The following is a 24,370-nucleotide window of genomic DNA, read 5'->3' as shown; positions in this document are numbered from 1 at the left end:
CATTAAAATAACAAGTGTCAGCTGTATCTAGTTCATGAAAAGCTTTAACCTGTTCTTGTTTCTGCAGCAGACTTAACATAAAGGACTGGGGGTTTTTTGTTTTGTTTTGTTGTTTTCTTCAAGCAGACAGGGCCAGCTGAAACAGTGACAGCTCTGTGTTTGTTAGATGTTCTAGAGGAGCCTAATTAGCTTTGGTTTTGCTCCCTGTTATGGATACACTGGATGAATTTCCTTATTCTTGAAGTCAGGCTGTATAGCTTAATTTCTGACTCTTGCATTCCCAATGTTTGCAATCTATTGGGACGATGGATTTTTTTGTTGTTGGTTGTGTTTTGGTGTGGTTTTTTGTTGGCTTTTTTTTTAAGGATATAATTTAAAGTGAAATACCTAATTTTGTGCTTGAGACACACACAATAAAATCTGTAGGAGCTCGTTTTGTTTCAAAGGCTTTTGTTTGTGGTTAGATGATAGAAGACTGACTTAATTAGGAGGTGAGAATGGGGACTTCATGCTATCTTGCAGTTATTAACTGCAAACGTTTATTTAATCTCTGACAAGTTTTGTAATCTACTAATGTGTGCATATCAAACTCTTCAGAGGGGTTTGGATATCATTCCTAAACCAATGCATTCTAAATATTGCTCTTTAGTATGCAGAGTGTTTGCTGTTTGTTGTGAAGCAGCAAGTAAATTCTGGAGCCACAGTAACGCTTGGGAATGTTAAAGATGATGCTTTCCCCACCAACTGAAAATGAGCTGTATTGCTGGAGTTAGGGAACTAGCATACAAAGGGATGGAGCAAAACAATCTGTACAAAGTGGATTCGTTCTGTCCAATGTTTTGTAAATTGATCTTCTTTATTTTTAAGGGTATTGGGTGTTAAGACTTTTAGATACGATGGAACTTATTTTCCTGCTGTGTTTATAATGCTTTAAGTTAGCTGAAAAACAGTTTTCAAGATGCATGAATTCAGTTAATCTATAAGTAACAAAATCGTATTAAAAAAAAATGCTTATTTTTATATGCTGTTAGGCTTTTTAGGGCTGTCTTACTTTGTCTCTTGCTCAATTAATTATTGAAGAAGGTGCCAGACTGTCCTGCAGAGTGCAGATGTAAGGCTGGAGAATACAAAGAGTGATAGGTTGCTGTTAACAGATTTTCTGTTCACTTGTCAGGTGTGGGATTATGAGACAGGAGACTTTGAACGAACCCTTAAGGGGCATACAGACTCTGTGCAAGATATTTCCTTTGACCACACTGGCAAACTATTGGCCTCCTGTTCTGCTGATATGACCATTAAGCTATGGGATTTCCAGGGCTTTGAGTGCATCAGAACTATGCATGGTAAGGTATAAAGGGAATTGATTTAGTCTGTAAAGTGAAAAGGTTTGTGTGTTTTGTTGTTTTGTTTTGGGTTTTTTTTTTTAAATCCAGGAAAACTGCTGATGTGGAAAGGGGTTATAAACCAGAGTATTGTCCAAAAGCAAGAGGGGGGGATATTTTGGATGCTTTGAGTACTCTGTAAATAAGGTATATCTTTAGTGTCTGTGGAATGAAATAGCATCTCAGATCTGCTATGCATGATGCTGTGGGAAGCGTCCCATAGTGATATTGAAAGGAAGTGGCAGTTTAGAAGGGTTTAGCACCAAAAATTAAATGCTTACTAGACAATAAAACTGTGCCTTCAAATCAGTAAAAGATTACCACCTTCTTCACCCCTCTATTTCCCTGATGTACTGCTTCAGGAAGGAAGCTATTAGTGTGAAAGGTGTTCTGTATATACTGTGCAGTCTTCTGCTTTCATGTTTGTCTGATTTCAAAGAAGTGTGCCCTTTGCATTAGGTTCAGAAGCCATAGGAAAAAATGGGAAAGCAAAACAACCACAACTATAAGATTCTAATACTGACAGCAACTATTTTTTTTTTACGGTCTTGATGTAAAAGCATTTTTATACTGCTGCTTGTCTTGCTTTTAGTATCTTCATGCAGAAATGGTAAGTAGGAATAGAGAATGTTTGAGATGTAGGAAAATAAACACACATGTATATATACCAAAGAAAACAGAACGCTGTTGACTGTTGTGCATACAGTTCTTTAAACACCACAGTGTTCTTCCTATTGTAGAGGAAGAACAGACGTGGCTGGGTGATAGCAAGAAAATAAAGTAGTGCTACAGGTTTTTTTTTTTTTGTCTTTGAAGATTTCTATACGAACGTGTGTTTTTATGAACTGTATGTTGTAACATGAGTGTGGGTGAAGCAGCTTCACGTGTGTTGCCAGTTATGTCCCTTCAACTCAATTTCAAGTAAAAAGAAATAATCTTTTCAGTAAGGAGTTAAAAAGTATCATACTTGCACTGAAGCTAGTATTATCTGGCACTTCAGATACTTGATCACTGGTGTGATTGCTTTTTAGTAGGAGTTCACCAATTCTTAGTGCAAAAAAAGGGAAATGAAAATACGAAGTTGTATATCATAGGTACATGGCTTGCAACATGCAGTGTAGCTGCCAATAAAATAAAAAAAGCAACTTACTAGTGAACATACTGGCTATAACTTTTTGGAAAAAAGAACATCAGATCTCCAGATGAAAAAAAGGAAGCTGTTTAATGCCTCTAATCTATTCAGAAATTGTATATACCCTAAACTACTCATCTCAGAAGATTCATTTCTAATCCTGACAATTTAGGTAGACACAATTGCAGAGTTTAAGTAAGACAAGTGCATGAATTATATAAAAACTGCTATAGGCAAGCTTGTACACTGGACTTGTCAAAAAAACCCCTACCCAACAGCTTGTTCTGGATAATACTAAAATTTCAAAACAGTTAATTCTAATGTTTGCCACTTTGGGAAGTTTAAGTTCAATTTTTTGTAATACTGGAAATGAATAGTCTTTACAGAGTGTGTTATCTCCCTTTATATGTTATGTACCATTGCTTGTGGGATGAGTAAAGTCAAGAGCTGAAACCACATCCACAAGGTCCTAAGGGGTTTGTGTTAAGGAAATGATCCGCATGCTGTTTCCTGACTTGATTTATTATCTTCCTCTTGGATCTCTCAACAGCAGTAGAAGTTGCTGTTGTGTATATACAGTTGGTTCTTACTTGGTTCTTGAATCAGTGCAGTACAGTGTTTTATTAAAACCTAGTATCAGGTGTCTGGAAACATTGAGTCTTCTAGCATTAAGCTGCTGCAGTAAGGGTTGGCATGCCTCTCAGTGAAGACCTGTTCTTTTAAACATCTTCTGCATAGAGCATCAGCATACTGTAATTGGATCTAACTGATAATTTTAAAAACAGTCACTATAGTAGCTCTGTCTTCTAAATAACCAGCTTTTGTAACTGTGTAGAAGTGTTGCTTGCAGTGGTGAGAATCTGGTTTTAAAACATCTTAAATTTTTGAAACCATTTAAAAGGGTGCTCAATGTCTGGACTGTGTGGTTTCTAAAAATATAAATTACTGTTTCATGAAACCTCAAGTTAAAAGATTATTCCATAAAACGTGCAGTACTGCTGTAGCTACTTGCCCAAGATAAATGAATAGGAAGCCCTATGTGCTCTGTAAAAACTATTACAGTACCACTTAATAAAGGTTTTATTTTGGTTTTAGGTCATGATCATAATGTTTCTTCAGTAGCCATCATGCCCAATGGAGATCATATAGTTTCTGCCTCAAGGGATAAAACTATCAAAATGTGGGAAGTCCAAACAGGGTAAGTGCACTTCTGGCTAAACATCAGCACCGAAACAAAACAAGCATAAACCACGGTTTGTAGGAAATGGGCCACGTAAATCTTGAATGTCAGCAAACATTATTTGTATTTGAAGTATGATATTGTGTCCTTTAGAGTAATTCACTTAAGGATTCTGCCTTAAATCATTAAGCGCAGGGTTTTAGGATTTAGTAGTGACTAATTAAAACTAACTGGATTTATCTTTCTGGGAGCTATGAGGGAAGAACACCATAATGTAGGACCAGGTGGGGTCAGTGGTAAACCACAAGTTTAAAGGGAGCATGAGAGGAGGGAGGAGAAATCTATTACCTTTCTTGACACAGATCAAGGTGTCTCCTCTGCTTTTATTTTTCGGTTTGGTTGGTTTTTTGTTTGCTTTGGGGTTTTTTTGGAGGGGAGGCGGTGTTTGTTGTTGGTTGGGGGTTTTTTGCCTTATTGTTTCACACATCAGTTGTCTGTTTAATCTATCCATTTGCTAAAGTTGTAGGTGAAGGCTAGCTGAATGACCTGTAAATCTCTACTTGTTATTAAAATACTTGTTTAATGCAAGCTGTCATGTCAACTTCATGGGTTTTTTCCCCCTAAGCTTCCTGCTTTCCACCTTAACAAGGTTTTGCTAGTTCTTAGCTGTCACTTCTTTCTCATGTTAACTTCCTATCCATGAACTGTTTTATGGTCTTGTACATCATCATCCAGGATGGACACGTGCATGCTAAAATATTGTATCTTAACTTCTAAGAGTAGGTCAAGCATCCTTAAATGTCAAAGGTATGTGTAATGGTTTTATTGCAATGTTAATTGAGTCATGCTGTATTTCTCTTTTTTGAATAGTTACTGTGTGAAGACTTTCACGGGTCACAGAGAATGGGTGCGCATGGTGCGGCCTAACCAGGATGGCACCTTAATTGCCAGTTGTTCAAATGACCAGACAGTGCGTGTTTGGGTGGTAGCAACAAAGGAATGCAAAGCTGAGCTCCGAGAACATGAGCACGTGGTAGAATGCATTTCCTGGGCTCCCGAGAGCTCGTATTCCACCATATCAGAAGCTACAGGATCAGAGGTAATGTTTCCAATGCTAATAAATAAGCACATACAGTGAGATCTGTGACTATGCTCTATATGGAACTCACCACATAGTATTTAGAACAACTAAGCTTTGTTCTCCAAGTGCTTGGCAGATACAGGATGTGTATGAGTATTTTTTGCCGAGTATACACGGTGTACTATTAATCCCCCATCTTGGCTTCATAGGATCCATGCTTTTGTGTTTTTTAACAGTAGGACCCTACTAATGAAAGTGAACTTTGGTGAGATGCTCTGTTTCCAAGAAGGTTGAGAGTGGGACTACTTTCACATATTTCAGCAAAGACATGTGAAAGGGAGCTTATCTGGCATAACGTGAAGATTATAAGAATGCTCAGCAATTGAAAGGTGTGGGGGCAAGTAGTGAATCAGGAATGTAGAAATGAAGCTGCCTTGGGTATATTGCGCTGGAATTAAGCTTTGACCGCCACGTCCTAGTGTACAAAGTTAATGATATGAGAAAGTATTCTTTAACAAAAATAAATCCCCATTTGTGCGATCACAGATACATCTTCTCTGGTTCGGTTACTAAATCCTCAAGAAAGGCTTACTAAAGGTCAGCAGAAATTTCCTTTTAAGGATGACAAAGTGTAGAAGAAATGAACTAGAAATTAACTCCAATTTCTAGTTAAAAAAAACCCCAAGCATTTCTGCCTTGCCCTCTTCTTCAAAAAGGACACAAATACCCAAGGGGAAAAGTAGACACACTGAAGACAGGGGCTTGTCGAGTGATGGATTTTACAGATTATTTCAGTCAAATTTTACTTGTGTCCTTAAAAGACCCTTATAATCTTTTGATTAAAAGTAATTAAAGCTAAATTCCAAATGTTGCCTTCCTCTTGCGGCAGTAGGTGTCTGAAGTGGTGTCTCCCCTGCCCTCTGCTGGTCTGATCAGCTGCCTGCACCCCACTGCCTGGCTCTGGGCAGGCGGCAAGCTGGTGTTAACTTCGCAGTTCAGACATTTCCATTTCTGAGAAATAAGTCTGTCTTTCGTACTTTGCATGATCACAAATAGAAATAGGTTCAGAGTAGGAACTTTTCAAAAATTCTTAAACTCGCTCCGTTACTTTTTATGAAGAATGAGAACAGAAAGGTACGTCTGAACTTCATACTCTCCTGTCCTGAGGTGTGTGACTCTACTTGAACTGTGTCTACTGTTGAAAGAGGACGTCTTGCAGTAGGCACGTGTGGATTCAAAGTAGTATTTGGCTTGGTGCATTGGCAGGACATACCACCATTTCTTTTAACAGATTGTTTAATTCCTTTCATTTTTTGTTTTTCTCCTAGTATCAGTAACAAAATGCCTGCGAGACTCGGCTTTGGCATTGTGTGTTTATTAGCTGTAAGCTGTCATAAGATCTAATTTTGCTACTAAGAAATAGCACTCGGAAGGGATCTGCTTCCTCCCCCCCCCCCACCCGCCCACCCCATATATTCCATAACGTAAACCATAATTTTCTGTAGACTAAGAAGAGTGGCAAGCCCGGGCCTTTTCTGCTGTCTGGATCCAGAGACAAGACCATTAAGATGTGGGACATTAGCACTGGCATGTGCCTTATGACACTTGTAAGTTCATTGGTGTTTTTCTGGCGGTCATAGCTGCATATGTAAAACCAGTTTTAATGGAATGAATTATCTTACAGGTTTATGTTCTCAAGAGAAGCCAGAGTTACTGAAATAAGACAAACACTGGAAATGTACAGTTTTAATGGCTCCTGTATTTCAGATCTTGTCATTGCTAAGAAATACTAAGATTTTCAAAATACATAGTATAAATGCGGGAGTACTGTGGTGTAGTTTGTGACGAGTAGCTTGGTTTGTCTACAGAAATGCTGCTAATCATCTGAATTTTGTCTTCTGTAAAATGTGTTCTTCCAATGTGTCGGTCTTCCCGCAGGCTGTGGATTGCTGTTTTCCAGCCTGTATTCAGGCTGGACTGGGTGTTGGTGCTGGGGCTGGGGAGCAGAATCAGTGCAGATCACGTGAGGGCTTCTGTTTCCCTTCAAGGACAGGAACTCACATTGTTGGTAGTGCTGATATAGATGTAATAATAGAAACTGAAGATAAACTTTGAGTTCTAATAGGTTTTAGAAAGCTAAATGCTATCCTTGCAGCAACAGGGCAAGGAGTCACTCAGTTTGCCATATCATAAATTGTAGAATGTCTTGCCTTAAAACATGCACCTCCTCACTGATTTCTCCTTATGCACAAGGTGGGCCATGATAACTGGGTACGTGGCGTTCTGTTCCATTCTGGGGGAAAATTTATTTTGAGCTGTGCTGATGACAAGACTCTACGTGTCTGGGACTTCAAGAACAAACGATGCATGAAAACCCTCAATGCGCACGAACACTTTGTTACCTCTTTGGGTATGTATTGTTCTACAGTGCTTACTGCAAAGTACAGAGCCAGAGATACAGATTTTTCTACATCTTCACCAGCTGAAGTTGAGGCATCAAGCTAGACATGCATGTTTTGGATTCCAGTGATTTTTTTGTGCTATGTGTATTTTAATCAAATAAGGACAGGTACGAATTTCGAGTGTGCTGGATTTTTCTACTTGTGTTGCCAGCGTTGCACACCGGATAAAGATATTAACTGCCAGGGTGTTCTGGAACTTTTCACCACTGAGTGTGTAGGCATTTGGGGAGTGCTGTATTGCAAATGCTTGCCCAGCCAAAAGAAAAAAAAAAGGGGGGGGGGGCGCAAAATGGTCAGGAAAAAAATATACTTTGAATTCCTGGTTAGTATTACCAGATCTTGGTAGGTGTTAGTTCTGCCCTGCCCTGACAAAAACAAAACAAGCCCCTCCCTGTTCAACAAAGCTAGGTTTACTCTGGAATCTTCTCTATTGTTTTTTTCTCTGCATTCCTCTGGCAGTTTATAGCTTCTTCAGTAAAGCTGTGTAAGTTAGGTAGGAGTGGAGCTGGAGCTGGCTGCTAAGGTTTCCTAATCAAACTTGCAGGTCTAATCAAAATGCAGGGTTTCTGACTTCACTCTTAAATTGTTGAAGACAGCTGATCAGGAAGGAGCAAAGAAAAGTTATGAGTTCAAGAACATTAAACTGTTAGCATGGCTGGCTAACCTTGGAATTGGCTGCTTCAATTTACAGATTGCTTTGCCGAACCTTTTCTGCACAGTGAGGCTTTTCGATTCCTCTTGGTTAAACTTCCCAGTGCTGTCTGCTGACCCAGTCCAAAATTGATTTTTATATGTGAAATATTTTGGGATCTCCTGAGAAACAGTACACTTCACGTTTTTTAAATACTAGCTCACAGCAAAAAAAAAAAAAAAAAAAAGTCAAGTTTCTTGACTTCTGATTCTTGAATATCTCTTACGTAAATCCATGAAGTTCTGTCTTCTGGTAGTATTCAAGGGTTCTATCAGTTTGAGGTGTTTTGGACTCCTCTCTGTTATAACTTTATCTGGATTTCCATGAAAGCTCCTTTATAACTGAACTGAAAGTAGATTTTCACACTTTACAAGATTATAGCACGAGACAATTTGCCTTCAGAACTACAGACATGACGAGCTTTGAAATTTAGTCTTTGAGCTGGTATCGTTTTTTTGAAAAAGTAATGACATCCAGTGAGAGCAGAAGACACTCAAGTTTTGGATTCATTCTTAACATAAGCTTTTCTTTCCTCGCAGATTTCCACAAGACGGCACCGTATGTGGTTACTGGAAGTGTAGATCAAACAGTAAAAGTGTGGGAGTGCCGTTGATTGAGTTCACATTTGACCCCTTTTTCCTCTGGATGCACTCAGATACCATGGTTACCCATTGAGCTCTGTTTAAATAAATATTGTCCTTTCATGTAAATTATTCTGGATGTAGATTGAGCTTATTAAATGTTACACACAAAGTATTCATGCATGGTGAATCCAAATCGTATACTGTAAATTTACATACGTTGTCTAGGAGTACCATAGGTTTAAGAACATGGGCTGGCATTGGTCACATCAGACCTAAGAAGGCAGAAGTTGGATAATTGAAATAGGGCACTTAACTGAATAGTTGACAGTGTCGTTCTATGTCGGATAATTATACCTGTTTTTCTTTCTGCTGTCTGTTGGTGCCTGAGTTGGTGACCTCATTTGGGAAAAGTTTTGTAGGGCTCTTTCAGAGATGTGTATCTATGTAACATCACTTAAGTGTGCTTAATAAATCTTCTCTAAGAATACTAGATAATAAGGCTGCAATTCAGAATCTTCTGAACCTTATATGTAATTAATGGAAATTAATTAAACTCTGGAATATTTGTCATGAAACATTTGCCAAATCAACAGAAAACACTTGTTTTGGCCTCCTATCACGCAAGGGTTGGTATATTTATATAACTGTAAACCTGAAATAAGACAACAAATCTTAGTAGCAGCTGATGTGATAAATGTATTTATTTTTTATTTGGTCATTCAGTGGTTAAGCTGTGCTGTTAAACTAAGTTTAAATGGGGTTTTTTTTTGTTGTTGGGGTTTTTTTTGTTTGTTTGTTTTTTGGGGGTTTTTTTTTAATGCTAGACAAACTTCCAGGAGGAGTTGTCCATCCCACTAGAATTTAGTGATCTAATTTCCACTAGAGCTTAATCTCCCAAATGACTGCCATGGTACAACTTGCTGTTTGCTTTCGATGTTTGTTAGAGATGTGCAATTCCTATTACACAACAGTATCGAAGTACACTTCCCTCTTACTCGCTTGCAGGAGGTTGGGGTATACAAAGGGTTCTTGGTTTCTTTAGTGCCTCCTTGGAAACCCTTCTGAAAATGAGGTTATACTTATCTTGACAAGACAATGTGGCTTGAACAAAAATGTACTGCGGTTTGCATATTGAGAAATACCTTGGGATACCGTATCTAAATGCTTTAAAGAAAGCACTAAAATACCTTGAGAATCAGATTATAATGGCAGATACAGATTGATACAGTTCTACAAGAAAAACAAAGCACCATCAACAAAGTCTATCTGTGGGAATGATGCTATCAAGTAAACATCTAAAACCAAATCCTATCAGGAAACTAGCCCAGCTTGGTTATTAGTATTTATGTTGTTTGGTGTATACAATTTTTAATTTGCATATCCCTAAAGTTACATATTTTGATCTGAAGTGAATGAAAATATTATAAATTAGTATTTTAATCAGCATTTTTGTGACAAATTCCATTGTAGATAACTAAGAATGACAATACTTATCAAACTAACCAGGTCTTTTTAAAAATCCACTTTAAAATTTACAGTATAATGAAGTACCAGTCTGATGTTTTAACAGGTGAATTTGTGGTTTATTTTATGCATTTTGTTTAATACATGGCTTTTAAAACTGTCCCTTTTAAAAATGAGAATCCTGGACCACGGTAGGGTCGGCTGGAGGGTGTACACACTAAATGGGGAGGGGTGTGGTGGTTAATTTCCTGCAGTCACCCACAGAAGGATCCGTTCTTCTGTGCGCAGGAGATGGATTTCGGCACTGGATCCTGGTGTAGACCTGCCTCTGGGAAGGGGCGGAGGAAATGGAGTTCTGATGTGGGGGGTTTTTGGAGCCAGTTTAAGATTCAGGCTGATCTCTTAAATCCAGTGGTTTATGTAATTTTTCAGTGTGTGTTTCTGCAGTTAAGCATGCACAAATAAAGTATTTTTTTTGTTTGTTAGCTGCTTGGACTGGAAAAACTTGCTGCTTTTTGTCCTATTCGAGAATTCCAGATACACAAGTAATGCATCTTAAAATTCCTCAGTGCATCTGCAACTGTAAAGTAATACATCTGTTTAATTCCTGATAGGACCTATAAACTTTATTTAAGTATAAAGTAAACCACACTCATGTACATAATTCATAAACATGAATGAGAAATTAAAGGTACCTATTAAGTGGAAGTTGTCTACTGCATTTTTTCCCTTTAGCATACAACTATTTACAAGGACAAATGACTAACTGAAGTCACGTAAGCAGCGTTTAATTGCTCGTGCAAAACACTCTGCTAAGTACTTCTGCAATGCCATTTGCAACCTTCTCCTTTAATAAGCAGTGAATAATCTCAGGGATGGTCCCGAACGGATCAAAAGTTAAAGCCCTGTTTAGACAAAAACGTGAAAGCCGCAACACAGGAGTTGGGTTTGTGAGGGTTTCCTGCAGTGTCGCTCCGTGATACTACACTGTGTTGAACTTTTTCCACTGTTTGCAATGTTTTCTGTCAGCTAATCCTGTGCCTTTCCTGTGATAAGTACAGTAATGAGGTTACTGGTTTGGATTACAGAGTAAATTTATCGGAGGGTTTAAGAGGTTCACTGCTGCATTGTCACTTTCCTTACTAAAATTGGCATCGCTTAAAAAAATAACTATAAATAGACTGTGTTACCAAATAGACAATACAGACTTTTTGGCTTAAAACCAGACAGACATTCCAGTGCCACACTAATGTAACGTGCCCAGGAAGTCTTAGATGCATTCTAAAAAGTGCAACGTTTATTGTGGTTTAGACATAATCTGGAAGTTGATGTTTTATAGCATCTTGCACTTTAGAAGATTAAAAAAAAAAAACCCGTCCTGCTTTTGTGTATGGTGTGACCAATGATGTGCCCGGGGCACTAATTAAAAAGAAAAAAAAAAAAAAATCTAGTTGCTAGCAAGTTGTCCAAGGGCTGTGGAGCACTGTAGTATTTTGAAAGCTTTGGCTATAGACTCACCAGGCCCAGTCTACCTATACTGTCAGTACCCTGCTTCTCCTGTTTGCCTCCTCCTGTTTTTATGTGAACTGCCTGATAATATCACTCTTAAATAGCTTTTGACTCGTGTGAAAGCTATTTAAAAGAAAAAGATTATACTTTGTTTTTGTAGACAGTGGTGGCTTGATAATCCTTTTAATGATTTGAATATTAAAAAAAAAAATACTGAGTTGAGTGAAGGAAAAACACACTTAGAATGAGTTATTTGCTGTCCAGCTGTACATAAAGTCCAGTGTATTTAAAAAAAAAAAGTCAATACCAAGAATCTTCTAGCAAGAATACGTGCATAAAATGGTAGGGATAAACATGTTAGGAGTGGGGAAGGTTGGGTTGGATTTACAAGTCACAACTGGATTTAACTGGCCTTTTTATCTTTCCACTGTGTCATGTAAGTAGCTGCTTTCTTGTCCTACCTATCCCTCAGGCTTCCCCAAGTTCATTCTGAAGATAAGTTAGCAAAATCTTCAAGTTTTAGAAGTTGATCCTGACATTGACATGAAGGCAAACATTGAATTTTTTCATAAGAACGATGTTAGAGGTTGCAATTGGAGAAAACAGTTCCCAGACTGTAGGAGTTAACTGAAGCTATTGACACAATTTAAAAAAAAAAAAAAAGAAAAAAATCAGTAAAGGAATGTATATAATACTGCTCTGTGTTTTACAGTAAGATTTGTTGCTCTCAGACTGTGTAAAACAAAATTTATTCATGTTTTCTGCATATTAAAAAAAATCTTATTGTACCAATTGGTAAACTATTAAATGCATATAAAACTAGATGTGTTTTTGTTTCCTTGGATGCAAGAATTAAAACTATTTTGAAAAAAGCTATTGGTGTTTCACCCTTCAGATTGTGCTCCACACCTGCTGTTTCTTCTATCTGATTTTAATTTAAATTGTGCTCAGCTGAGATGTGAAGCATTTTTAAGGCTGTTGGTCAAGGTTAGAGTAGTCAAAGGTTGCATTGACTAATATGGTGAAGTGAGGGGGTTTTTTATTAAAAAAACCCGTGCGTGTTGATGAAGCCGGTTTCGGATAGGGGCTGGAGAGCGTTGTTTCGGGGGCTGCTGCTCGTGTGGGTCACCCGGCGCGAGGGCGAGGGGAGCTCCTTCCTCGCTGCTCCCCTCCCTGTGCTGCGTTTCCCGTGGCTCGCTTCGGTTTTGGGGGTGTTTGGGGGTTGTTGTCCCTTACCTTGAACCTTGCTTCGCAGCAGAGCTAACGAGAACCAGCTTTCGCCATTTCTTTTGGAGCCGTTGGGGCGGAAGGCTGCGCTCTGCGGTGAATCCCCCGAGAGACCGAGCGCGGGAGGAGCCTGTCCCTGCTTCCCAGGCAGGAGCCCTGTGCGGGAGGCGCTCCGTGGGAATGTGCTTGGAGGCTCTGCTCTCGGATCGGGGTCTCTCAGTTGCTGTCTAGTTTGTTGGTTTGGTTGGGGTTTTTTTTTTCTCCTGTGATCTGGCCTTAATTGCTGTGAGTGCTGCTCTAACTGGGTCAGTGAACTAAAATGGAAATGTGCAGGTCTTCACTGATGGGAGAGCAAGGATGTGACCTTGACCATGGCGTGGGGGAGAGAAGGAAACAGCTCCTACAGCCACACTCCCTGTAAGCATCTTGCTGCTTGCTTAGTAGCAGGAACAGACCTGGGGTGGGCTTTTGGGGGAGACTGACTTAATTTGGGAGAAACGACGGAATTTCACGCTCGGCCAGAGCCAACGCGGGTGTCAGAGGTCCTGGCTGAGGTGGTGCCCCGAGCGTTGGGCCCAGAGGCAGTGTTGGGCTGCAGGTTTGAAAGGAAAGCCGCTGAAATATTTGCGAACTTGGGAAGCTTATCGGAAGGGAGAGAGAAGGGATATTAAAATGTAAGTTGCGAAGAGCAAGCTGGGTAGCTGAAGAATTTAATTTTCCCCTTCAACTTGGTGACTTGTTGATTGTGCAGCGAGTGCCTTACTGAGAGCAGCTTCGTGTGTGTGAGCTGGGTTTCCACCAGCTGGGTCCAGTTTCCCTATAGCACTGATGGGTATTAAAACATTTTTCAGCAGAGAGGGTTGAATATGGAATTGCACATACAGGAATTCTGGTCGCTGGTGGGAAGATACTGTAGGTAGCTGAGTAGGCTTTGCTCTGAACAGTACAACCGCTACGTGCAGTGAAGGTGTAACTGGTGACTTTTCCTTGAAAGTTAAGTTGTAGCTTTTATTGTATGTGCTATGTGTGGTGAAATTAAGTGCTGGAAATCCCTCTGGAAAGACAGCAAGGAGGATAAAAATAGTGTGTTCCTATGTGCCTCCTTCAGGATTGCTGATGGTTTTCATCTTTCTCCGAAATAACTTCATTTTGCTGCAGTTACCTTTCTCAGGCAGTGGCGTACAGTTACCTGCCAGCTATGGGAGCGGCTGAGGTTCAGTGCTTCTACGTGACAGACGGACACGGGGTGTTAAACCCTGCCCGAGCCAGACCTGAGTGGGCCCGGGAAGGCGGAAAGGTGGGCTTTGGTTGCTCTGGGGCTGGGAACCTGAGCGTCCGTTCTGCTACCATCGTTTTTGTCCAAGAACCTGTGAACGGGGCACCCGAGAACACCCTAACCCCGAAGGAGGTCGAGTTACGGAAGGTCTGTTGTTAAATGCAGTTATTTAACTAGGGATGGCGTTCCGGCTGCTTAGCCGTGTAGCCTTATTAGCCAGGATTTGCATCCTTCAGCTTCATTTCACACGTTTGCAGAAATCCTGTGCCCCTCCTCACCCCCTTCTCCCCCCGAGCGACGCAGGAGCTCCTCGCTTGAGGCAAAAGGGATTCTGAAGCCTCTGTTGCCAGGAGAGGGTGGTGCCCGCTTCCCCGTGGGTTGGGGTTGCTGTGGCAGCGATTCTGGCGCTGGTTTTATTACTGATCTTTTGGGGTCAGTTCCTTTGTTGGCGGGGGCACTTCGTTAGAGGAAAAGGGCGCACAGCGCAGCCTTAACCTGCGCAGGTTTGTGAACTGAGCACAGCACCTTCCCAAATGGTCTGAGAGCTGCTGCTGTGCGGGAGGTCACGGAAACAACCCAGCATGCCCCGGCCCCGAGCATCGCTAAGGAAAGCGAGCGGGGAAAAGCGTGCACTGACGCAGGGAGCGAGTGTTTGCAGGCAGGCGCGCTTAATGCGGCACTGACCCGGCCGCGGGGCAGCCGCAGTTACAGGGTTTAAAGCCCCCAGCTGAGCTGTACCCATGTCTCCTCCTGGCTCCTGCTCAAAGGAACAGAAGTGGTGGCTCCGGTCACAGGGTTCAGCTTAATGGTATCCAACACCTTGCACCAAACTGTAAAGAAACCAATAAATAAAGTACCTAAAATAGTTTAAAAAGCTTTTAATGGACTGAAAGACACTAGTAAAAGAAAAATCTTGTAGGAAAGATGCACTGTAGTCATTTATTGATTGCTTTTCAGGAAATTCAGAATTTTTCTAATAGGAGCAAGTTCTTTTGCAGTAAAGACTCCTCCTGCTTTGTCACCTCTCACAACTCGGAGGCTGCTCCCCTCCTCCCCTTCCCCCCCAAGAGTTACAAATCCCTGCAACGGATACAGGAGACCAAGGGTACAGAGCACAGGGACAGCACTTCTGCTCCAGAAGGTCAGTAAAAGCAACGCGAATTAGCACAGGGTACGATCCATGACAGACGACGAGCGACAGCGTGCGAGAGCCTGGACGCCTTTCTCAGCACAGGGTGGCTGTGGCCTAGCAAGCAGCCCTTGTTCTACAGCTTGAGCTGCTCGGCAAGAAGGACATTCGACTGTCGGCACAGCAGGGCCTGCAGCCGCCGCATCTTACCTGCACTGCGACCGGCACGGCCAGGGGAGCGCGCACCGGCCACCGGCCCCCACCACGGCACGTGGGCTTTGTTTGGTGGCATCCGCCATTGCAGTAACATCCATTGCCGGCAATGGAAGCTCCCCTGGCAACAATCTCGAAACCAGTGTGCAAAAAAAAAAAGGTTAGCTAGGAAGGTACGGGCCATGGGTTTCGGTGCTGTGGGAATTTTAGTTTTGATTTAAACCCTCTCCCCTGCCCCCAGCCTGGTCATTCCAGGCTGTGGGAAATGCACGATTCCAGCCTGGTTGGACTTGCCTGTCAGGTTAACGTCCATCAGCGCTGTGGTAGAGTTGCTATTGCAAATGAGACTAAGTCCCTATTGCTGCCTTTTCCTGCCCTCTCCCCCCCCCTTTTAATAGGGCCACGATTCCCTGCTAACTCACTTGGGTTCAGCCCTCCTGTGATGCCATCATCAATCTCTCCTAGGCACTGGGGTTTCCATTGTAATGGAAGTTTGTGCGCTTTTTTTTTAAACATTAAGCCCTCACTCTTTGGATACAGTATCCTAACTTACTCAGCTGCAAGCAGAGCAGAGAGGTGGAACTGTGAGTATCATATATATATATCTCTATCTATATATCTCTCTCTCTATCTATATCTTTACCTTGAAAATTAGAATGTGAATGTTACAAAACCCCACTGAATTGCCAAACTGCCAACCAAAAGTAGAAAAAATGGTTAAAGGAATCCAATGGCTATATCCTGATGTAGAAAATGCTGTACATTCCCCCATTTACGCACACAGACGTTACAGGCAATACAAATATGGCTGCTTAGTTTTTCCTTAGCACAAATCTGGGATAGTGATGGGGGGAAAAAATAAATCTTTTGGCTTGGAATCCACGGTTTACAAGAACGCCGAGCAGTGGATGGGGCTGGTTTTGTACTCTTAGCAAAGCAGTGTCCTTAGTCAACATAAAAATGACCTGAGAAATGTCACATACCTCAAGACAGTTCATTTGGAATTCATATGTACAAAGTAGAAATAACTGATGAGATGTGCACACACACAACACGTACACGCACGACAGCCTCTGGCTGCGCTCACCGAGGATGGGTCTTTCGTACACCGCTGCATCCTGGCCACCTTCCCCCTTCGCGTGGCAGACACAAGCTCAGTCAGACAGATTACATTTCTCAGATTAGTTCTTTGCATTGTGTATTAATTGTACCAGTGCAATAACATTGTCAAAAAAGGAGGAACTGCTCCAGGGGAGTCCGAGACCCTGGGTCAGATTCAGAAAAGGGTGGTTTAAACTTTTTTTTTTTTTTTTTTTTTTTTAAGCGAGGTACACACTAAGCAGAGCTCTGTGTTAAGGGGATCTCAGCAGAAGGCATGCTTGGCTCAGCATCTTTCTCCTCCACAGCTTTGTCCTCTGGTTCCAGCTGTTCGCCACTTTTTATGCTTTCCTGGAGCTGCTGGCGTCGCTGCACCTCTGCTTTAAGGTTCTCCAAGTCTTTTTGGCTGAAGGGGAAACCAGGAAGGGTAGCAAACATTAGACCAGCTTTAGGAACAGCGTGAAGCACAGGGACAAGGCAGCGTTCAACAAAACGGGAAATGCTCCTAGCACTTGGCCTCCTACTGCCCGGCCCCAGGTCCCGTGCCTCAGCAAGGCTTGGTGCTTGCTTTGCCATTTGGTTTTGAACCAAGGGGCACCAGGATGTGACCCATCAGTGGCCGCTCGGGGCGGAGCAGTGAGGTTAATCTTGTCTATGTCCAGGCAGCTGCCAGCTGCTTCTGGGGAATTTTTACCATCAGTGATTGTTCCTAGCCTTAGAAGAATGCAATCTCAGCTCAGGTCATCTTTTTCCATCACCACCCCAATCAAATTTTCAACTAAAAGCCTAAGAGACAATTTATAATAAACAAGGAAAAAAAATTTAAGAGTCCTGCTGTTCATAGTGGTCTTGAAGATGATGATAATCAGGGCTAGTAGTATAATCTCGGCTAATGTTCTTTGTAAACAAATCCCGTGGAGCTGGGGAAGGAATACCTCCAAGATGTACCTAAAGCAACTGCCCTGCTAAGCAGCCTTGTCTGGGGAAGAGCAGCGCTGCCCGCTTCACTCCCTGGGCAGAGACCGGGGACCGTGCTTCAGCCACCGCCCACGCCGCAGGCAGGGCCCAGCCAGAGCCCCTCTGCTGCTGGGGTGACGGGCTGAGAACAGGCAACGAGGGGAGATGCTGGCCGCTTGCCCAGCGAGCCGCGGGGCACGTCACACAACAGCAGGCGAGCCCACCGGTGCATCGATTCTCCAGGCAGCTTGCCGGATTTCCTCCAGCCTCACGGAGCAGTTTGGGGGTTTAGGTTTTGTGAGGTCAGATCGCTGCTACGAGCACAAGGGTACAGTCCCAAAAGAGGCACCTGACCATTCGCGCAACGTTCCTCCAAGCAGGAGCTTTTTTAGTGCCACCAGGGATTGCCCGGGAGCCGCAGAGCATCCCCTTGCACGTGTTCAGCAGTGCCTTCAGGGGACCCAGCGCCTTCAAAAGCGCTTTTTATGCGTTAGTGGCAATTTCTGCCATTATTCGCCTAGTGCTGCCTGAAGAGAAAAGGTACCCAAGATCACTGGAACTCCACGTTTTGGGTCAGTGACTCTTGATGCAGAGGGAAGCACCGCATTTATGCTATCTCAGGAACAAAGTTTACACAAAGAGACTGCTTGATTTCTAAAGGGACAACACGCAGAGGTATCACTCTACCTTAGTGGAATGAAGAGAATTCCATTGATAATGTTGAGCTGCTCCAGGACACTGGCCATACTGGGAGCTGTGAACTACAGCGTTAAGAGGGGGGGGAAAAAAAAAAAAAAGTCAAAACCCAGACAGAACAGCTCAGAGCTCCTAAGCAAATCCAGACACCATTTACCAACAGCTGAGGAAAAGCTAGGTCCCATATGACTCTCTGGTAGCTGTAAGGTGGCATTATTTATATTTTCTACCTCTTCATACCCCTATGTTGAAAAGCAGCATCTAGAGACCCCTCGTCACTGTGGGCAACCTGCCCTCCAAACTCTGCGGGCATTCAGGTAAAGGCAGTGTATATGCGAGTTCAAAATGCCTTGGCTTTTTTTAACAAGGGTAAAGTCTTCATTACTGTTTTATGGGTTTGAGCCTCTTCATTGGATGCTATTTCCTGGACCTGACCATTTACTCAGGGTCCGTATGCTCAGATTACTCTGCCATAAACTCCTCCGTTCCATACCCAGTTCTCTGCAGCGAGAAGAAAACCCAGCCACTCCCAGAGCACGATCGGGCTCTGTGCTGCCTGCCGGGAGGCAGCCCCTGCCGCTGGAAGCCTCTCTCCCAGCCATCTGCAGGCAGTGCCGCAGGGCACGGCAGAGCGCCCACCGCACACGTTCCTGCGTGCTCCCCTGGGTGTGCCACCGAGGGGCTGCCGTGATCCGCCAGCTGCGCAGGCAGGGGAAGGCAGCTGGGTTTGGCCCAAGAGGGCCAACCTGCTCCTGCTGCACATAAGGCAAGGCAGGCCCCCCATGCTCTGCTGCGCTGCCCAGCCTCCCCACGCCACAAAATCCTTGGAAGGAGAACAAAGCACTTGGTGCAAGATGACAGCATTTTTTAGGATGAGGAAACTGAAGTACTTTTGGATTAGGCAACCTGCCTACAGCCAGTGAGTCAGCGGAGGGGCAGGTCCGCGCGTAGGCGTCCCAGGCTCCCACGCTGCGAGCTGCCCAGCACATCCTTACCCATTTCCCTGGGTGCCCTGCAACGCAGTCAGCTCAGCAGCCAACGCACTCAGCTCAACGCACTCAGCGGCCTGAGCTCAGGAAAGAGCCAGAGCCGAGAACCGTTCCATTGGGACGCAGAGGGGACAAATGCTCAGCCCGCACTGGTTACGTGTGCTATGCCCATCTGAGCCTCTGCAGGGACCTCCTGCCCATGCAGGGTCTGCAGCTGGCACAGCCGTTACCACCTCCTGCACCGGCAGCACCTGCACGTGTACCCTCGGCGTCCTTCAGGAGCAGCTAAATACAAATCTCTGCCTTCATGGCACGTACTCTCGATTGCTCTCATTGCATAAGGTTACCTTAAGTGGCACGATGTTCGCATTGGAGCCGTTCTTGTAAATCTCGTTCATTGTGCGTTGAAGAGCAACTGCTTGCTGAGTCAGGTATTTCAAGTACTCAGAGCTCTCTTTGGTCTTTTCGTGGTGTTCTCCAAGCTAATCAGAAAGGGCGGGGAGGAAGGTACAACATTACAAACCAGAACAGGATCCAAACCAGGGTGCACTCCTAGTCTCTGCTAGCTCAACATCCTTACAGAAACTCATCAGAACTGGATTTCACCTGCCTTGGCATTCAAAACAAACAAAAAAAACCCCAAAAATTCCTCTAGGAGCCTTATTATCAACATGACACATTTCCATCAAGTAGGAGCACGCTCGCAGGGCGAGCGGCATCCCCCCCACTGGTGCTTTCAGCCAGCGGGACGGCGCTGAATCACAGCACACAACTGCGGACGTGTTCAGGCAGACCCCGGATGATGCAGAAGTTTCGCTGTGCATCAGCCAGGGCTGTGAGAGGCAGCAGGTATTGCCCAGGAAACACCTCAGCTACCCAACTAGTTTAGGTCTGGTACGTAAAAGACAGGTGGTGCAAAAAGTAGAAAGAACAGACCAGTGCTCTCAGTGCCCTGCCAGAACATGGGGCCATGCCACCATCAGAAGTTTCTATCCAGTGACAGGGATACAGCAAGAACGACCTTGCAGGAAGGCTATTCAAAGACTTTTGGCGTAAAACCCAGCCAATTACTGTACAGGGCAGCAATTCTGCCCCGGCCCTAGAAAGAAGATGCCCTGGCATCTGCCGAGAGCCCTTTGTAAGAAAGTCCTGCCTGAGTTCCAAGCTGTGGCACTGCTCTGCAGTACCACTCGTTTCTGGCAGGAGAGTGGTATGACGCAGATTAGCAGCACGCTTGTTACCTGGTTTTTGTAGATGGTGTAGCCTTCCTTCTCGTGCTGCAGAGCTGACCGGAATTCTGCTTTGCTCTCGTACACTCGGGCTACCAAGTGGTGGCTGAGGGAAAGAGAAAGGTTTAGAGGTACTTCAATGAGAAAGAGATTTCTGCACCACAGCAGGCATGACTGCAACGTAACAATGTTTAGGCCAGAAGTTAACACCAGCGTCAAAGGAGGTGGATACCGGACTCCGAATACAGCACCCTGTATATATATCTATATCTCTCTATATATATATCACTTCTCCTCACCCCATCTGGGGATTAATATACTACACTGACTTGGGCTGGATTTTTGTTGAAATGCTGAGAAGTGACCTACAGAAGTAAAGCTGAACTGGGGATTTTTTCCTCCTGCACCCAGGAAAGCTGAAGGCCACAGCAGTGAACTGAATGGAGACAGCACATCCATGGGAACCTCTCGGGGCTAGGTTTGGTAACTGGAGAAGAAGGAAGCAGCCATAAGCCCTTAGCCTTCAGAAATGGTCTTCCAGTTTCTTAGAAAGCAAAGGTGTGAATCACTTGATTATTCACAGCCAAAAGTATAAAAAAAAAAAACCACTCAAAACTTGCAGCACAGAAACAACCAGCAAAACAGTGGTGGAGCTGGGACCCAGGTCACCTGGGCTCTCTCCAGTTGGGAGAGCTGACTTGGCTTGGACTTTGCTTCCTTAGTATTTCTGGAATAAAAAGAAGATTTCTGTTTCAGGCAGCATTCCTCTGTGGGAGGTGATGAATCTCATCAAGCATCCCAGTGCTACTAAGGGAAGGCAAGATGCCTTCTGCAGAACACATATCCATCAACTGCTGGAAGACAAATCAGACTCTTGTGGGCGCTTAGTAAGATTTATTTTCACCCCGACAAAGAACAGATGGGTTGCAATGTGGTAGTAGTAATTAGGAGCGGGCCACTGCTTAGTTGATAGTGAGCCAGTTTTGCATTCAAGGACAACGCATGCTGCCCTGAAGAGCGGTGGGTATCTGGAGCAGATCCTAAAGGTGCCGACCACTCACAGCTCCCTTGGAAACACAAGGAAGCTGCTCAGTATTTTATTCAAATACAAGCCTTTATGGTAAAGGACAAAAGCAAATTATATGCTTCTCAAAGATAGCTCCCTGAGGGCTGAAACAATTAAATACAAGTGTTTACATATCATCCCAGTCTCCCAGTATAATTACATTAGCCTTGCTCTCACTTCTCACACACGTTCTTTACCGAGAGTCCACAAGGACCAGGGCCATCTTGATGGATTTTTGGGGCAACCAGCATTACAGCAGATCCCACAATTAACTTTAAGAACAAGGGATCTCAGTCTTTCGAGACAACAAACTTGGATGCTGCACCGTGACCTTGACTTGCACAGCCCAGCAGTCCCAAGGAGTCCGACAGCTGGGATGAGACCGAATCTCTAATTTAGCAGGATACAGCTGGACACAGCCGCATCGGATCCCTCCCATATGAGTGCACGGTGAATGTACTCACTCTTTAAGAGCATGGTAACCCAGCCCAGCACTCCACCCTGCCTCACCTTAGTGCAACTTTCAAAGACTTGGAGCCGTGATACTTGGAGCTGATGGCCAGCGCATTCTCCAGGAACCGGAGGGACAGGTCATACTCCATAACCCCGTGGAGCACCAAGCCAATGTTGTTCTGCACAAAGAGGTCAAGTAGGCATTCAGAAAGCAAATTCAAACTACACATTTATTGCTTCGTAAATACCAAGGCCACACAGGTATTTCACTGTTGACAAGGCTGTAGCAGCCACGAGTCCCCAGCAGATATATCTGCAGCACGTAACACGTGACAGGAGACCATTCGCCCCCTTGGGAGCTCAGTCCAAACAAGCCAGACAAAAAGAGAGATAAGGAACTCTCTCCACGTCATGCAAGGGCAACAAGAACAGGCAAAATTAAGGAATTTGCCCAAGGATTACAAGCGCTTGAACCCACGTCTCCAGTGCCCAGCGCAGAGCTCCAGCCACAGAAGGCTGACCTTCCCAGCTAAAGAGTCAAACTCCTTTTTTCCCCTTCTAACAGCACTAACTAGTAGTAACCCAGGCAGGAAAAAACAGTGCCTAAATGTTTATTTTAAATAGCCAGCACTATGGGCATTTGAAAGGCCAAGAGGTTTCTTGGAGATTAGAAACTTGAAGACTCTCACAGATTACTTACATCTAAGAGTGCCATTTCTGGGTGTTCCTCCCCAAATACCAGCAGCATGAGGTAGCGTGCACGGTACAGTAAGTTCAATGCTGTAGAGAGCTGGCTGTTTGCAAAGCAGTACAGAGCAAGGTGCATCTATAACAAAAGTAGTAATGCAGCATTAATGGCTTTTACTTACCACTCTGTAAAGCAAACTAATCTCTCCTTTCTACTCCTTTCCTCAGCTGCACACAAATAAAAAGCTCTTCCTTTATGGTTAAAAAGGATTTCAACCACTCGGAGAAGTCCAAGTCTGCTGGCTAATTTACAGCTCCACTGAGGTATCATGCAAGACACAGTACTGAGGAAACTGAAGTGTTTCATTTCGGTTTCTTTTACACACCTCAAGGAACATTTCAAAATTGACCTGTATGTATATGATATTCTGATTGCTCCTTTGGGGGGATTCTTTCTCTTTCTTCATTCTTGACATAAGCCCAGGGCAAAAGCCAGCAGAATTAATGAATATAAATAAACATTCAGCAGACAAAACCCCCAAATTCTAAACTAAGTAGGATAAATACTGACCATGCAGGACACTTACAATGCAAACACTTAGCTATTTGGTTTACAAAATCCTAAGATACAAAACTTATGATGGAAGTGGAGGATTCTGGTAAGAACATGGCAGAAGGAAGAACTGCAGCTGTTTTCTAGATGCAGACACGAATTAAGGCTCACAGACTCCAGGTGGACACACAGGTGCTGCTTCTCCCCCAGCACCCTGTACTCACGTATTCTTGAATTGTGTTGGGATGTTCAATACCCAGGACCCTCTCGCTCATTAGCACCGCTTTCTGCTGATTACTTAAGGCCTAAACAGAACAGAAGACCCAAGAGCAAGTCACACAGTGCCGTGCACTTGAGCAAGCAAGCATGGGGAAGGAATGAGAGGACTACAGAGACCCTCTCTGAGCCCGTGCTTACCTCTGAATAATCCCCCATGATATAATTGAGACGAGCTAGCAGCCTCAGGCAGGCACAGATTTCTACATGCATAGCACCATACACATTGTTGAACAAGTTTAAGGCTTCATTGATGAGCTCGCAGCCCTCCTTCAAGAAACCTGAAAAAAGTTATATTCACATACGTATGTCTTTTAAATAACCCCTAACACTACTGGAGAAGCATGTTGCCCACAAAGTGAAAACAGTAGCAGGATACGTAGCCGTAGGTCACTGCCTTGTGTAAGGACTAAAACCTAGAAGGAAACTGCTGCACTGCATCCACCCTTGTTCATCATTGTAACGTTATAGCGCGTGTGTGTTTCAGATGGTCTTGGAGACCACGATTCTCTACCAAAACGGGGTGGGTGGGAGCACACTGCTGGAGGGCAGAGGGCAATGCCACACATACCCTGCTCTTCCTTTTATCAGCAGTCGCCTCAAGAGGCAGAGGCATGTTGGGTCTGTACCTTGCTGAACCTTTGCTTGCCCGCTCTGGAAGAAGTGGAAAGCATCTGAGGCTTTGGGGTTTACATGCTTCACTACAGGGAAGATGTTGAGAATATCCTCTTCTGTGAAGGTGGGCTTGTGCCTGTTGTCAAAGTTGTACTCTTTCAGCAGTATCTGGAGGAACCAAAAAGAGCAGAGGTCATGGTCACCGCTTTCATAGGTACTTGGCAAGAAAAGAGGGGAAAATGAGCCTTGAATTCTGCATGCGGATTCACAGTCAAAACACCTCCTGTATCACACTACCCGGGGACAGAGTTTTGAAAGGTCACGTGCGTGTGGCAAAATCACACCGCAGTGCCAAGGCACGGTTGTGCCAGTACTGGAGCCCTGACAGGGGAACCCCAGCCAGCCAAACTCCCACCCCTCA

The 24,370-nt window shown here is 43.8% G+C and overlaps 2 protein-coding genes across 4 annotated transcripts in view; one reads left to right on the top strand and one right to left on the bottom strand.

Moving 5' to 3' along the window:
* PAFAH1B1 (platelet activating factor acetylhydrolase 1b regulatory subunit 1) overlaps window positions 1-9,311 on the top strand; it is a 35,842-nt gene extending 26,531 nt beyond the window's left edge. For both annotated transcript variants that reach the window (XM_075719785.1, XM_075719784.1), the window contains exons 6-11: window positions 1,175-1,343; window positions 3,610-3,712; window positions 4,565-4,793; window positions 6,281-6,382; window positions 7,029-7,185; window positions 8,468-9,311. In XM_075719785.1, the coding sequence (XP_075575900.1) occupies window positions 1,175-1,343; window positions 3,610-3,712; window positions 4,565-4,793; window positions 6,281-6,382; window positions 7,029-7,185; window positions 8,468-8,541 (834 nt within the window). In that variant the 3' untranslated portion in view covers window positions 8,542-9,311. The remainder of the gene's footprint in view (window positions 1-1,174; window positions 1,344-3,609; window positions 3,713-4,564; window positions 4,794-6,280; window positions 6,383-7,028; window positions 7,186-8,467) is intronic.
* Window positions 9,312-16,638: 7,327 nt separating this feature from the next.
* CLUH (CLUH binding protein of NUMT mRNA) overlaps window positions 16,639-24,370 on the bottom strand; it is a 39,906-nt gene continuing 32,174 nt past the window's right edge. For both annotated transcript variants that reach the window (XM_075719503.1, XM_075719502.1), the window contains exons 18-26: window positions 23,964-24,117; window positions 23,476-23,615; window positions 23,283-23,363; window positions 22,519-22,644; window positions 21,876-21,997; window positions 20,312-20,405; window positions 19,418-19,552; window positions 18,073-18,146; window positions 16,639-16,834 (exon numbers count right to left, since the gene is read on the bottom strand). In XM_075719503.1, the coding sequence (XP_075575618.1) occupies window positions 16,666-16,834; window positions 18,073-18,146; window positions 19,418-19,552; window positions 20,312-20,405; window positions 21,876-21,997; window positions 22,519-22,644; window positions 23,283-23,363; window positions 23,476-23,615; window positions 23,964-24,117 (1,095 nt within the window). In that variant the 3' untranslated portion in view covers window positions 16,639-16,665. The remainder of the gene's footprint in view (window positions 16,835-18,072; window positions 18,147-19,417; window positions 19,553-20,311; window positions 20,406-21,875; window positions 21,998-22,518; window positions 22,645-23,282; window positions 23,364-23,475; window positions 23,616-23,963; window positions 24,118-24,370) is intronic.

The sequence above is a fragment of the Pelecanus crispus genome, chromosome 12, assembly GCF_030463565.1.
Source record: "Pelecanus crispus isolate bPelCri1 chromosome 12, bPelCri1.pri, whole genome shotgun sequence".
NCBI classification, from domain to species: domain Eukaryota; kingdom Metazoa; phylum Chordata; class Aves; order Pelecaniformes; family Pelecanidae; genus Pelecanus; species Pelecanus crispus.
Note: the sequence above shows the minus strand (reverse complement) of the source record. Positions and strands in the feature narration are given on the sequence as shown.